The sequence below is a fragment of the Tursiops truncatus genome, chromosome 1 (assembly GCF_011762595.2).
Source record: "Tursiops truncatus isolate mTurTru1 chromosome 1, mTurTru1.mat.Y, whole genome shotgun sequence".
Classification (NCBI taxonomy): domain Eukaryota; kingdom Metazoa; phylum Chordata; class Mammalia; order Artiodactyla; family Delphinidae; genus Tursiops; species Tursiops truncatus.
Window position 1 is genome coordinate 174319496 of NC_047034.1, and position 14131 is coordinate 174333626.

The 14131-nt window shown below is 41.4% G+C and overlaps 1 protein-coding gene across 18 annotated transcripts in view; it reads right to left on the bottom strand.

Annotated features, from left to right (window-relative positions):
* The window catches only part of VPS13D (vacuolar protein sorting 13 homolog D), a 244693-nt gene that overhangs the window by 163171 nt on the left and 67391 nt on the right, over nt 1-14131 (bottom strand). For 17 of the 18 annotated variants that reach the window (XR_012327971.1, XR_012327980.1, XR_012327992.1 and 14 more), the window contains 8 exons: nt 13764-13935; nt 13468-13580; nt 11359-11571; nt 7849-8114; nt 6351-6484; nt 3930-4085; nt 2541-2751; nt 1930-2004 (listed from right to left, as the gene is read on the bottom strand). Coding sequence is in view for 15 of the 18 variants with exons in the window: in XM_073795842.1 (XP_073651943.1) it covers nt 1930-2004; nt 2541-2751; nt 3930-4085; nt 6351-6484; nt 7849-8114; nt 11359-11571; nt 13468-13580; nt 13764-13935 (1340 nt within the window). In the remaining 3 variants the exon portion in view is untranslated. The remainder of the gene's footprint in view (nt 1-1929; nt 2005-2540; nt 2752-3929; nt 4086-6350; nt 6485-7848; nt 8115-11358; nt 11572-13467; nt 13581-13763; nt 13936-14131) is intronic. The other variant, XM_073795836.1, reaches the window with a different exon arrangement.

The window sequence follows — 14131 nt, forward strand, 5'->3', positions numbered from 1 at the left end:
GCACTTACCAGCTGTTGGATCTTGGACAAGTTACTTGATCTCTCTATGCCCAACAGCACCCGCTTACAGGACGGACATGAGGAGGAAACAAATGAGTACGTGGGAGGTTCTCAGATCAGAGCCTGGCATATAACGAAGGCTCTATAAACATTAGTTGGTATTATCATCTTCATTATTGATGGAAATAAACCTTAGTTACTAAAGAAATAAAAATTGAAATCCAAAAGGCTCTTAGAAATTTTTCTAACGTGCTTGAATTGTTAAAGAAAGAGTAAAAGTAAGAAATGTAAACATTAAGGGGTATGAAGTTAATTAAACCAAGAAGCAATGATGACTAGGTAAAAACAAAACTAAGGAACACAAGATAACTAGGTCTACCTTCATTTTCTCCAGAGGAAAGAGACAGGTAATGCAAACAACTGTGATGAAACCATGTTAAGTGGTCAAAGTTTAACCTGGTACAATCCTTTTCAAAAAAGATTTGTCAATTCAAGCAAAGAGGCTGAAAAATATATCTATATTCTCTGATCCAGTTTTTACAATATGAAGTCTCACTACCAAAGAAACAGTTAAAAAGATGTAGACAAAAGTTCATACACAAAAATATTTATTACAGAATTGTGTATGATAATGAAAGAATGAAAAACAACTTAAGAATGGTTAAATCATACTGTATCCTCTGATCAATGTAAAAAAATCAATGTTTACAAATAATGTTAATGACATGGGAAGACGCTGCTATTAAGTATATATTTTAATAAAATTGTAATTATAATTCTATAAAATTGTTATTTGCAATACGATCTACCAACATGTATAATATTACGTGTGTGTGTATACACACACACACACACACACACACACACGTATGTTGGATACACGGGCATACCTCGTTTTATTGCACTTTGCTAATACTGTGCCTTTTACAGATTGAAGATTTGTGGCAACCCTGTGTCGAGCAGGTATACCGGCACCATTTTCCAACAGCATTACTTAATTAAGACATGTACATTTTTAAGACATAACGCTACTGCACGCTCAACAGACTACAGTATAGTGTAAACGTAACTTTTATATGCACCGGGAAGCCAAAAAATTTGTATGACTCGCTCTATTGCAATATTTTCTTTATTGCGGTGGTCTGAAACTGAACCCCCAATATCTCCAAGGTCTGCCTGTATACAGTACATAGAGAAATAAAAAGAGAGAATATACATGCAAGTATCAAGACTGGGAAAAAATACAGCTCTTGCTGTATCTCTGATTTGAAGAGAAAGGGGAACAAAGAGGGAGGTGGAGAGGTAGTGTGATGCAGAGGAAAGAACACGGGCACACCTGGCTTTAAACCCATCCCACCCCGCATTAACAGGTGGCCTGAGACGAGTTTATGTACCCTCTCTGAGCTGGTTTCTCCAACTGGAGTGAGGGTAATGATGCCTGCCTCCAAGGGTATGAGGATTCAACAAGAAGCAGGACTAGGCCCAGAGGAACTCAATAAATGGCCATGCCTACCAGCGTCACTGCCATTACCACTCCCACTAGCAACAGTGCTAACATCTACAGAGCACATGCTGTGTGTCAGGTACCTTCTCATGTCCTTTGCATAGAGTGACTTCTTTATTTCAAACCTCTGAGGGATGTCCTCTTATCCTCACTCTACAGATAAGGAAGCACGGGTACAGAGACATGAAACTTGCCCAAGTCACGAACAAGTAGCCAGCAGGTGGCGAGTAAGGACCTGAAGTCAGGCAGTCAGCTCCAGAGCCCACAGCCATGTCCACTATAAAATCCTGTGTCTCATTATTACTGGCCCAAGTTATCTTCAGCCCACAGAAAATCATGGAGGGTCTCCAAAACACACTCCAGCTCATGGAAAGATAAACATTATCAAGATAAACAGCTGATAAAGGAAAGCCTTATTCAAATTACCTTGACACACCAAGAGAGCTTTGCGGCAGTCATCCATGCCAAACCCCAGCTCCTGCAGTCTAGCCAGTTGTAACTCTGGGGGGGGGCGGGAAATGGTATATATATTTTTGTAAGTAATTTAATGTAAATTAACCCACAGACTAATTGAAGCAAAAAAGAACCAAAAAAAACAAGAAAAGAAATTCAGAAACTGGGGACTCAAACACTGCACTGCTATAGGCAAAAGTAGCTCCTAATTAGAATTTGTCAACTGTACCCTGAAATTTTTAAGTCTTTTCCCTATATTGGCTGTCTTTTAAATGCTTACAACTGAAACTTAGTATTATTATCCATATAACTTGGGAGGAAAACTTGAAGTTTAAAACTAAACCTTAGCATTATCCATATCTCTGGAAGAAACTGTAAAAGGAAAAATACTGTAGGCTAGAACAGTTGGTTTGGGCTGTTCATTTTTAAATTAAAAAAAATTAGACAGTCATACTTATGACCTACAATTATACTTAATGACACAATTCTACCCTGAACAATTTAACTGTGCAAAAGAAAATCTGAAAAGTTAAAAAGAAGGGGAGTTTTGGGAAGACTGAGTGGGTTTTATGGTTAATACTTACCCAAGACAGGGTCTAAGGTGTGTCTTGTCCCTTCTCTGATTTCCTCTCCCCTTCGAGATGCACCAGGAAGGTAAGTGCTGAAGGAGTTGGCGTCCAAGGCCACTGTGTCTGGTACTGCAGCATTAGCTTGCTCTGGGATGGATTTTGCAATGGCAAGAAACAGCTGAACATCATTATAGGAGAGTCTGATATCCAGGGCCTGTAACTGAATCTAACAAAATTTAAAAGGTGGCAGTTTTTAAAGTTGCACTTGCTTTTGTGTCCACACCTCTTACAGGTATCACTCTAATTCAAGTTCTAGAAATCCAACAGACATTTCTCATTGTGAAGACAGGGGAGATCTTGAAATTAAGCATTAATAGCCATGAGGTAAAATGTCCCAGCTGTGAGGTCAAATGCCACAAAACTGTACCAAATACAAAATACTAAGCAAGGAAAATTACTAGAGCACTTAATACTTCAGTAGAATGATCTTCATACAAGCACATTAATCATCAAAGCAGAGAATCGGAGAATGGCTCTGGTGGAGACAGGATCACCTATTAGCAACACTCTGTTCATCCATTTTGCTTTGATCTATTTAATTTTTTAAAATCTCTGACCACCCAACAAAATTTCTCTCTCCTTTATTCAAACAGAACTTTAAATGAGTCATGTTCCACATTAATATTTCTGAAAATCTGGTCCTCCTCAGACAACAGCAACTCAGCTACCACCGGTAAAAGCAGTACAGACACCAACACAAGACCACCTTAAAATGGGATGTCTGTTTGAAGTCTCGGTACAGTGCTTTATTTATTACTTATTTTTCATTATTTTTGAAGCCCGAAAATCAGAATGGCTTTTCTCTCTCTTTCAATCTTCCTACGGTTCAGATGGATTACTAATTAATGATTCCCCCTCTACCGAAGAAATATAACATCAGTCTTAAGCCGTCCCTGCCTGGCTTCACCTGCTCTGCTTCTCCTCCCCTCTCCTCCTCACTGCCCTATAGACTTCTTTCTTCTAGTGAGACCTCCCTCGGTCTCAGGTCTGCTGGGCCATTTCTGCCCCTGACTCTGCTGCTTCCTAATTTGGAATGCTCTCCTTCTCGGCCTATTTACATCCTACCCCTCTGATCAGACTCACTTTTAGCTTCACTCACAGTCAATATTCCTAACTCTGCTTTCTGTAAAGTTTTATAGAACTTCAAGATCACACCAGACAATTAAAAGGTCTTTTATCCTCCACAAGACTGAAAGATCTTCTAGGGCAGAGACACTCATATTTATTTTGTATTTGCTGAAGTAACGAAAATGTTGTTGAGTTTGGCAGAGTTAAGTAAGCAGTTCAAGCAAAGGAAAGTGTTTGCGAGTGTCTCAGTGTGTTACACAGATTTGTCATCATTACCTCTAAGACAGGTGGGAAGTCTTCACTATTGAATGCATCCATCAATCCTGAACTATTCTGGTAAGAAGAATTCCCCACCAGCTCCACTTGAATTTGTACTGGATCAACAATTGAAAGAGCTGTGTCTTGCTCATTTCCTAGTCGGCATGAAAACACCTAGAGAGTGAAATGCAATATGGCAGGAATTAATGTCTGATTCAGGAAGAGTCTAACCATCAGGAGAAAAGGAGACCGTCTCAGAAGCACTCAGCCCTATAATATCAAAAGCCCAGAGCAACCACTGAAATGAACATTGTGAAGAGGGAGGCTGAGGCTCTCACCCACTGCCAGGAGCGCAGTGGTTCGCCTGTGGGAAAGGCAGTTTAGCAATATGTAACAAGAGGCTTAAAAACATCACACCCTTTGATCCAGTAATCCTACTTCTTACTAGGAACTAGCCCAAGGAAATAATGCAAAACATAGAAAAATTCACTGAACCATTATTTAACAGTTAATCAAAAAATTAAGAGCAACCAAAGTTTTATCACATCTACTCGGAATATTTTGTGGCCATTTAAAAGGAACGGTTTAAAAGACCATATGAAACATAAGAAGACAGTTACAATATAGGTTATGTGAAAAAGCAGCCCAATCAAAATAATATTACGCCATAACTATAAGGAAAGAAACACATCAAAATGTCAAGAGAGATTATGTAAGGTGGGATAGGTGATTTTTTCCCCTCCCCTTCCCTAATTTTATGTAATATAGTTGTTACTTTCACAACTGAAAATAAATACATTAATTTTTGAACCTAGGTGAAAGGTACACAGGGGTTCATTATATTATTGTTTACTTTGTGTATGTTTGAAATGTTCTATAATTTAAAAAAAAACATATTTATGGGGGGAGAAAAGGGGGGAGAAAAGGGAGAAAAGGGTCCCATCCTAGGACCAAATTATGTTGCACGCTCAAGAAGACAGAAGAAAGCATTGCTTTGGTCTCCCTTGCTCCCTCCCCGCTTTCTGGCATTTTCTAGTGCTACTGAAAAACATGCGCCACCAAGGTCCTCTGCTGTATTCGAGATTAACTCATCATTTTGCTTTCTTTATAAGTTCTCCCCCAATGACGTATTAGGGAGGTCTTAAAATTCAGATCCAATTGTGCTGCCTAAAGAACAAGATTGAAAGGAATTTCCAGGAATCTCAAATATTTTGCCATGTAGTTTTTCTAAGGGTTTGGAGCAGGAAAGTTTCATTTTCCTTTTTCCTTCAGGGGCTTCTGCTACACAAAACCCAACTGTACCTGACAGTTCATTAATTAATCACTAAACTTTTCCATTCAAAGCTGGTATTGTGGTGGCTTGGAAAGCAGATGAATCGCAATTTCATGACCAACTCACATCACATCACACCAGCATGCAAATCCCTCTCCTCTCACACTGAGGTTTCTTTACATGAGAGAAACAAGTGGTAGAGAAATAAAATCTCTACAGGTTTTATTCAGCTATTTCTGACCAGAAAAAAAAAAAAAAAGAAGTTCCATATGCTGCTGACAGTGAAAATAATTTTTGTTCGTTCAACCTCTGAAATACCACTGGAAAGAACTGGGTATGAAAAACCTTAATCATAAATGGGAAGGAAATGATGAGTATCCCTAACCAAATATTCTAATATTCTAACAAGAGGAATGTTAGTTGAGATCAGTGACTTAAGAACATTTGACAGAGATAATAATCTACCTCGTTTCTCCTTCTGTCTCCACACATCCTGGCTTAAAAAGAGGCAGAGCAGTTTCTGCTGGACATTGTATAATGTAATTTTCTGGCTACAAAAGCCATCCCAGTGCAAATCAGCCCCTTCATGAGATCAGATCAGAACCACAAGCACCTCTATTAGAGACTCAGTCCTTTAGGTCAGGCCTGACTCTCTAGACGTGCCCTTTTATACATCAGATATTCCCAGAAGGATAACACAAAAAGTCCTTAACACTTTTATAGACAAGTTTCCATGACCATAAAGCCCTAGGTCTTTGGAGGGACAAGCACTGAACGTGGGGGGAAGGGGATACAGGAGCAACAAGGACCCCTTCCTCACCTTCACAGTTCGCCAGGGCCTAGACCTGCAGAACTGGAGGACACGACAAGGAGCCCGGCGGGATAATGGGGACTAGAAGAGTTTCCTCGAACTTTCTGAGGAAGGGAGGGCGAGAGAGAAAGAGGTAAAAGTCCCTCCACACATTCACAGCCTGACACTGGGCGACTGAATTCACACATTAGAATAACCTGGTAGATTTGAGGAGAAAATGAAGAGACGAGGACAAGGGCCCTCCAATCCCATTCATTATTTCCCTGAATGAAAGTTTAGGAGGTAAAATTCTCCTCCAGATGCTTTTCTCTTGAGCCAAACATTTAGTGTTTCAATCAACACACAGACTTCTTACCTCAATGCCAAACAAACTTCCTGAAAAGGGCCGATCGACAAACCGGGGCTTATAGGTGAGCACTGTGGTGCCTTTGAGAATGATGGCGTTGGTATCGAAGCAGGACACATCTTCAACGACCACAAACTCCGTGCCTGGAAAGGACGGCATTGTCAACTAAGCCAAAGCTGTGAGGTGGAAAGCAGCAGGCTGTCGCAAACCAGGCAGCACGTTTACTGGGCGGGGGCTGACACATCGGCCAGAAAGGTGCGTTCTGCAGGACGCCTGCCGACACTCGCTTCACTCCCACCCCGAACAAGTTCTCTGTATCTGGCCAGCCACAGCTGAGCTGACAGAGCACTGCACAGGCAGAAAAGACTGGGATGCAGTTTCTCTCTTTAGCATATAGTTTTAAGCTAGGTCTCCTGGGAGGCAGAACAGACATTCAGAAGCTCCCTCGCCAAATGACGACTTGTTTTAAAAATCCCAGGAAGTGGATTCAGATACTAATGTTGGCTAGGCAGCATAAAGCACTAGGTCATCTATGTAGCTGTTTAAGTTGTTTACAAAGAATGTGGACTAATTTAACGTAGACTTTTTTTTTTTTTAAATGATCTTTTTTTTTTTTTTTTTTTTGTGGTATGCGGGCCTCTCACTGTTGTGGAGCACAGGCTCCGGACGTGCAGGCTCAGCGGCCATGGCTCACGGGCCCAGCCGCTCCATGGCATGTGGGATCTTCCCGGACCGGGGCACGAACCCGTGTCCCCTGCATCGGCAGGCAGACTCTCAACCACTAGACTTTTTTTAATTAGTAGATACAGACAGTTTTCTATTCATCTGTACATGGCAAATTTACTTTTCGTTTTCATCAAAAAACATGTATAAATTGAACTTTTGAAACTAAATCCACTTCAAGTGCAGTGTGCTCTCCAGCTTCTTCCAAACCACTGAGCAGTAGATAGGGTATATCACAGACAGAACAATAAACAGTATATCTTAGTACAGTACATCTTATGTACAGATGTACTGTAAGAGTCTACGAGTTAACAAAAACTGTAGTAAATCTGCTTGTAAAGGAAAATATTCTTTTTGTAAAGAAAGTAACAATCCCCTCACTTATTTATCTTCTACACTGAGATGTTCACATACCACCTTTGCTTAAACTCTATAAGGTACAACTGCTGAGGCCCTAGAGATCAAACAGAAAATTGAAGCCAGATTTAACATTGGGAAAAAAGACCACTGCCCAGGTGGGTATTCAGGCCAGGCATATGCATTAGGGCAGCAGAGGAGAGGGACTAGATCCTGAAGCCCAGTGTGGGTCAGCTCAGTGTGGGCCAGGCAATCCCACCTGAAAACGGAGGTCAGGAACTTTGACACCTGTTGGTCTGCAAAGGACGCAAATGTGTAAGAGTGCTCGTGTCAAAATGCAGAGGCAGCAGAAAAGTCATCCTGTAAGACACATATGGAGCCTAATATCCAAACTAAGAATCAGTGACTCACAACTACATATACTTACCTGTTACATTGACCTTGACCTCCAGGTGCTTTTCAGTAGACACAGGAAGGGAAGACCGCTTGGTAACTACTCCACTTTTCACGGTTTTGGGAATTACAGCAGATTCACTGCTAGGGTTACGGTGGCGTGAAGGAGTAACTTTAGTTTGCTTCTTAATATCACTGGGGGTGTGGAGAAAATCGTGCACTAACAGTAGCCAGTCAAATATGAGAAACACACGGAGATTGTTGAGAACTACTGTGAAACAGGAGGAATCCTTTGTAGACCTGCAAGAAGGAAGATCATAAAAATAAAATAGGAAAAGAGAAATATGATATTTCATTAACTTGCAAATATGTGACTCAATTGGGGCAGGTGGTACTCCAGCATTTTCTAAACTGAACTTTGAGTATCAATAAACTCTGAATCCGGGTTTAATAAAATATTCAGTGTATGTTTTCAGAAGTCAGTCAGATTCTTCAACAAAAAGGAATACGCTATAAGAAAGCAATAGAGTGCATGTCGTCCAGCAGTTCCCAACCGGGTGATTCTGTCCCCTGGAGACATTTTTGCCACAACTGAAGGGGTTCCTACAGGCATCTAGGCATCTGGTGGGCAGAAGTCAGGGACGAGGCTAAACATCCCACAACGTACAGGAGAGGCTCCACAACACGGAATGTTCTAATCCACAATGTCACCAGCGCTGAGGCTGAGAAATGCCGGTGTAGTAGGAAGAGCGCAGGCTTAAATCTTGTCACTTATAAGCTGTGTTATCTTGGGTAAGCCACCTACCTTCTCTGAGCCTGCTTCGCCACTTATAAACTGAGAAATAATAACACTGTAAGAGATAAAGCACCGGGCACATAACAGGTTCGAAAAATGTCAGTTCCCTTCCCTACAGGCTGTTTCTAGAAGATCAATGAGGTACTCTTTCTTTGATGTCTAGGGTCACTTCTTTATAAACATCCAATTTACATACTAGTATGAAATGGTTTTTCTAGCTGGAACCGGCCTGAAAGCCCATATCTTTTAGCCAAAGAAGGTAGACAAATAAGATGACATTAACTGTGGGTGTAACCCCAAGTGCCCTAGAAGTAGAGATGCGGGAGAAGGGGAGAGAGTATTAGTTCTGTTGTCCTCATTATCCCAAATTCTATATTTGGGGTGAAATATAGAATTATAGTCCAAGGAGGACTCTCAGGCCTGGCCTCAAACCATGGTGCGGTCAGGGGCTTGTCCAGGCCCTGTTAGTATATCAGCAGGCAGAGAGGGGTAAGATAGAAGAAGGATGGGCTAGGGACACCCCTGTAGAGTTTTCTGGGTTGAACTTTGTTCTATGAGCCCAAAATCACTTCTGGGGCTCTGCTTCACATACCTGCTTCCCAGTCCTAAAAGGGGCTTCTATTCAGGAAAAGCTGATTTGGAGATATTTTTAAGGCTGGCCTCTCTAGGCTCTTATTTCTCCTAAACCTGGCTCACTGCCTCTAGAAAAAGGGCACAGTGGTGCATGTCTCCTTCATACAGACACAGCATTTTTCACAGAAACACTTTACCCTTTTGTAATAGAGAAAAAATGTTGCCCTCAGTAAAATTTTTCCACCCCATTTTGAACACAGATCGTCAGAGCTATGAACTAACTGGAAAAGTCAAAGTGTGTCTGATCCCTTTTCTGGAAAATATTTCAAGGCTTTAAACACTGTGAAGTGATTTATATTTGACACACAAATTCCCAACAGAAGAGCAATTCTTCTTGAGACACAGAAGGCGTTCAAAAGTTCCAATCAAGAGAACATTTTAACCCTATCACTAACAATGGTATTTCTGTTAGCAAGAGCCAAGGTGTAGGACTTTATTACTAGCCTCCAAGAAATTATACGCCTTCAGTATATAAATATATCAACATTTTAAGGCTCCTTCTACATTAAAAATATGATAAGTGGGACAACTAGATGATATTTAGGAAGCCAGATCAACAGCAAAGCAAACCCAAAAGGAAACTGTTTCTGCAGATGCGCCAAAGAGCAATACACGCAAGCCCTCTGTTCAAATAAACATCATCTTCAAACAAAGGAACTGCAAATCACAGCCAGCTTATCATCTGACTACAGTCAGGCCAATCACTAAAATGTGGTAGGCCTGACAAGTGTTAGAAAAGACACGGGCTTTGAAATCAGAGGCCCAAGCCCAAGTCTCAGCTCTGACTACTTCATTCACTGGCTGTGTGATCTTAGAAGAGTTATTTAACCCCCTCCAAGCTTCTATATCGGTATCCGTAAAACAGGGAAGAAGTGACCCACTGGACAGACTTGTGAGAATTAAGTTAAAGGTGGGTAAAGTGCCTGGCCCATGGTGCAGCTCAGTAAGAGGCAACTAGCATTCTTATTACTGAACTTTTTCAAAGTTCATGCAGAAGTTTAAATATCTACTTTGCTAGACTTCCTAAAGGCATATGGAGATAGCGACCCCGCCCTAAAAAAAAACCTCAACCCCGAGGAATTCACTGAACAGCACGCTGAAATGTCAGACATATTTAAACATACAAATGTAAGAACAACCTTGATAATTTTTTTTTCCTTTTTTGCCTAACCAAGATGTTTTTCCCAGCCTTCTTACTTACTGGTTTATATTTACAATTTATCTGATAACATTAAGCACTAAGAGAATGAAACCAACATCAGTTCCAAAGGTCTCCTTTTGAATCTCTATCAATCAGACCTAATTTTTCAGTTTTCCAGTATAAGCCCACCTAGTCATAAAATCTTACAGTAGTGTGTCATCAAATAACACAAGCTACATCAGGAATCATCACAACAGCTCCCATCTGTGCCAAGTGGTATATGCCAGAATATCTTAAGCACTACCTCCACCCTATGCATGAGGTGGGTCAGGTGGGCACAGTTATTCTTTCCTATTTCATAGAAGATGAAAATGCAGCTGAAAGAGATGAAGGAACTTGTCCTTGGATGCATTACTAGAAAGTGGTAGAGCGAGGTTTGAGCCCAGCTATACGATCCGCAAACATGGGCTCTTTCTACACACAACACTGCCTCCCATAATACCAGGAAGAAAAACATAATCTAGTTCAAAGAGGCTAAAGCTCTTTTTACATGGAGAAGTCAGTCATTAAGACTTGCATGAACAAATCAATAATGCAAGTCAAAACCACTTTCGCTTCTGCTATTTCTATAGACCGAAAGACTTTTATTTTCCTCTTACATAAGCACAATTTCTTCCTTCCCCAAGTCACTTTACATATTAAAACAGTCTACAGCTGCTTAATTTTAAGAATCTGGTTTAATTCTAAACAACTTTTTTTTAAGGCAACAGAGACATCTTTTGGCCAATAAATGAAACTGCATGGTTACAGGAATACTAATACATGGTGTGCTGCACTGATAAGCCATTATCTATTTATCTTCCCACTGATTCCTTGCTCCTTTGATGTTCGACAGCCGACGTGGTCTTGGCCCAATGTCCACAGAAGGAAATGTCCTGATAAAGAAAGGCAAAGTCAGGGTCTGGATTCCCTACCTGAAATGCAGTTCGATCTGAATGGATCCTTGGGTAGTGCTGCTGTTCTTAGAGGGCTGAAAGATACAGGTGAATACGTTTGTCATGCCAGGACTGGTCTTCTGCCCAGCATAGCGGGTGTCAAAAGCCATCATGGAATGGGAAACCAAGTTAACGGACTTCGTTTGGTTGGAAAAGCTCTCATAGAGCAGTTTACATTTCTTGAAGTCAAATCTAAGGGAGAAAGCAGACAAGATGTTGAACGCTTCCATTTTACAAAATTATGTACATTTAAGATAAAAGAACAAAATCATAAATATGCCTAAGTTCTATGAAGAATAACTTCCACGCTGAGATCTGTCACAGATTTTAACAGTGTCACCAAAATGGATTTAGTGTCACTTTGCCTTGTATCTCACTTTCCATTTCCAAGGAGATGCTCTTGTCCGTAGGAACTTCGTGAGGAATAACAATACCACGTATTGATTATATACTTGGTTCACTAGCGTTCTCATTTCTCACCTAAGTTTAGTAACACTATATATTTGTGATAATCCCCAAGGGATAATAAGGGTCCCTTTAGTCCTTCATCGGTCAACTCCTAGCCTGCGTGGAAGATTCTCTCTCCAGAATCGGCTGAATTTTTACATAAGACCACTAAAGTTTACTGGGAACTGCCACAACAAATACTTTTCATACAGAGAAATAATGCAGCTGATGCAACAACAGAAAATGCATCTGGAACTGCCACTGTTTTAATAACAGAGAAAGCTGCAATGGGCAATCCATACAGAATTACTCCACATTGGAAAAAAAGCTAAGGGCATAACCAGTCATCAGAAAAAACTGCTGGCTCACAAGATAATCAATCTGGGACCCCAGCTCCACCATACCATGTTCTGATCAGCTGAATTAGATACGGGCCTGAATGAATTTTTAAGGGAAATACAAAATAGAAGATAGAGTGCTTCCATGGAAAAATTACTAGACTTGAAGTCCTGTTTTCAAATACTGAACCACTTTTCCAGCCATATGATTGACCTTACACTAGTCAAAAACTCTATCTGGAAAACAGGAGTAATATCTGCTCAACTTTCCATGGCTGTCAAGAGATGAAAATGAAAAGATTATCAAGTGTGAAAATACAATGCACTCTTGAGGGTTTTATACCAGTAATCGCAAATTCCTGGCCTACACTAACCAAGAAAATGACATAAATTAGTGAACTGCTGGGTAAGCACATGCCTTATCTAAAGGCTGCCCAAGTTGTTACTCAGTTTCCAGATGCTTCCAATTGAGAACACGGGCCCAGTACTGCCAAAGCTGCTAATTTTTCAAAAGCTGAAATCCAGACTTTTTATGTGCAATTCCCCAGTTTTCAAATGTTGGCCAGTTAGGCAGTCATCACTGCTGCTCCAGATAGCTCTGGGGCTCCCCCATGCAGACACACAGCAAAACTACCTCCTGACTCCTTTGCGCTCCTGTGGGACCACGTTCTAGCCTCACGGGGTTTACCAGGGATTCCACTGCCGTTCAAGACCACTCCAGGGCTATTGTTTTTCTTGCTGGCACAGCAAACTGCTGTCAGTCAGAGTAACTAGAGTGAGCAGAGCAGCCCAAGACCCATAACAGACATGAAACACGAGGAGAAAAAAACATCGTCACTGTTCTAAGTCACTGGTATTTTGGAATGCCTTTACTACAGCCTAACCTCAACTATCTTGACTGATAGAGACTGATGAATTTAAACTTTTAAAAAGCACTGCGGGGCTTCCCTGGTGGCGCAGTGGCTGAGAGTCCGCCTGCCGATGCAGGGGACACGGGTTCGTGCCCTGGTCCGGGAAGATCCCACATGCCGCGGAGCGGCTGGGCCCATGAGCCATGGCCACTGAGCCTGCGCGTCTGGAGCCTGTGCTCCACAACGGGAGAGGCCACAGCGGTGGGAGGCCCGTGTACCGCAAAAAAAAAAAAAAAAAAAAGCACTGCGCAGACCAACAAACAGCATCTTGCGGGCAGACCACATTTAGCTGTGAACCACCACTCTGCGACCTCTGTTCTACGTCAGAGGACAATGTGTGTGTTATTTGTATTACCATTACTAACAGTAAAACACTATAATTAAAGCCATACCTGGCTAAGGACCCAGCACCTTCTTTTCCTTTTGGATCTTTCAGCTCCAGACTTACATTTACCATATCAATGAGGAAGCTCATGCACGTGTACACTTCTCCGCTCAGAACAGTCTGGAAGAGGAAAATGCTGATCAATTCATAGTCGATGCCAATCTAAAAATGGGGTCGATGTCATGAAGCCTAATTCACTCGTGGTTCCATCTTCTTTCCCCAGGTAACTTCGAGGAACAGATACCCAGGATGACCATCAGCTGAGACCACGAGAGTTACGGAGGAACCTAACATCGTACTCACATGAATGCTTGGGTCCTGTAAATCATAAGGCCGCAGGAATTCCTCTATGGGCTCTCCAAGGTTGTTCTCCAGTAAACCCCGGATCAGCCTGTATTTGTACAAATCCAGAGAGCAGTGGACTGAGGAGAGATTGCCGTGGACAGATATATCTGGCACAGTATGACTTATTTCTCTATGGAAAAAGAAAAAAGGTCACTTTCACAAACAAATCACTAACTTAATGTTGACATAGCTCACACCCAAATATAAGTGCTAACATATACCCACCTACATTATCAACCAATTAATTTACAACGTCCAATGACAAAAATTTCATGTGGGTCCACACGAAGCAAGTTAGTATAACGTGAGTGTCATGCGTCAGCTAC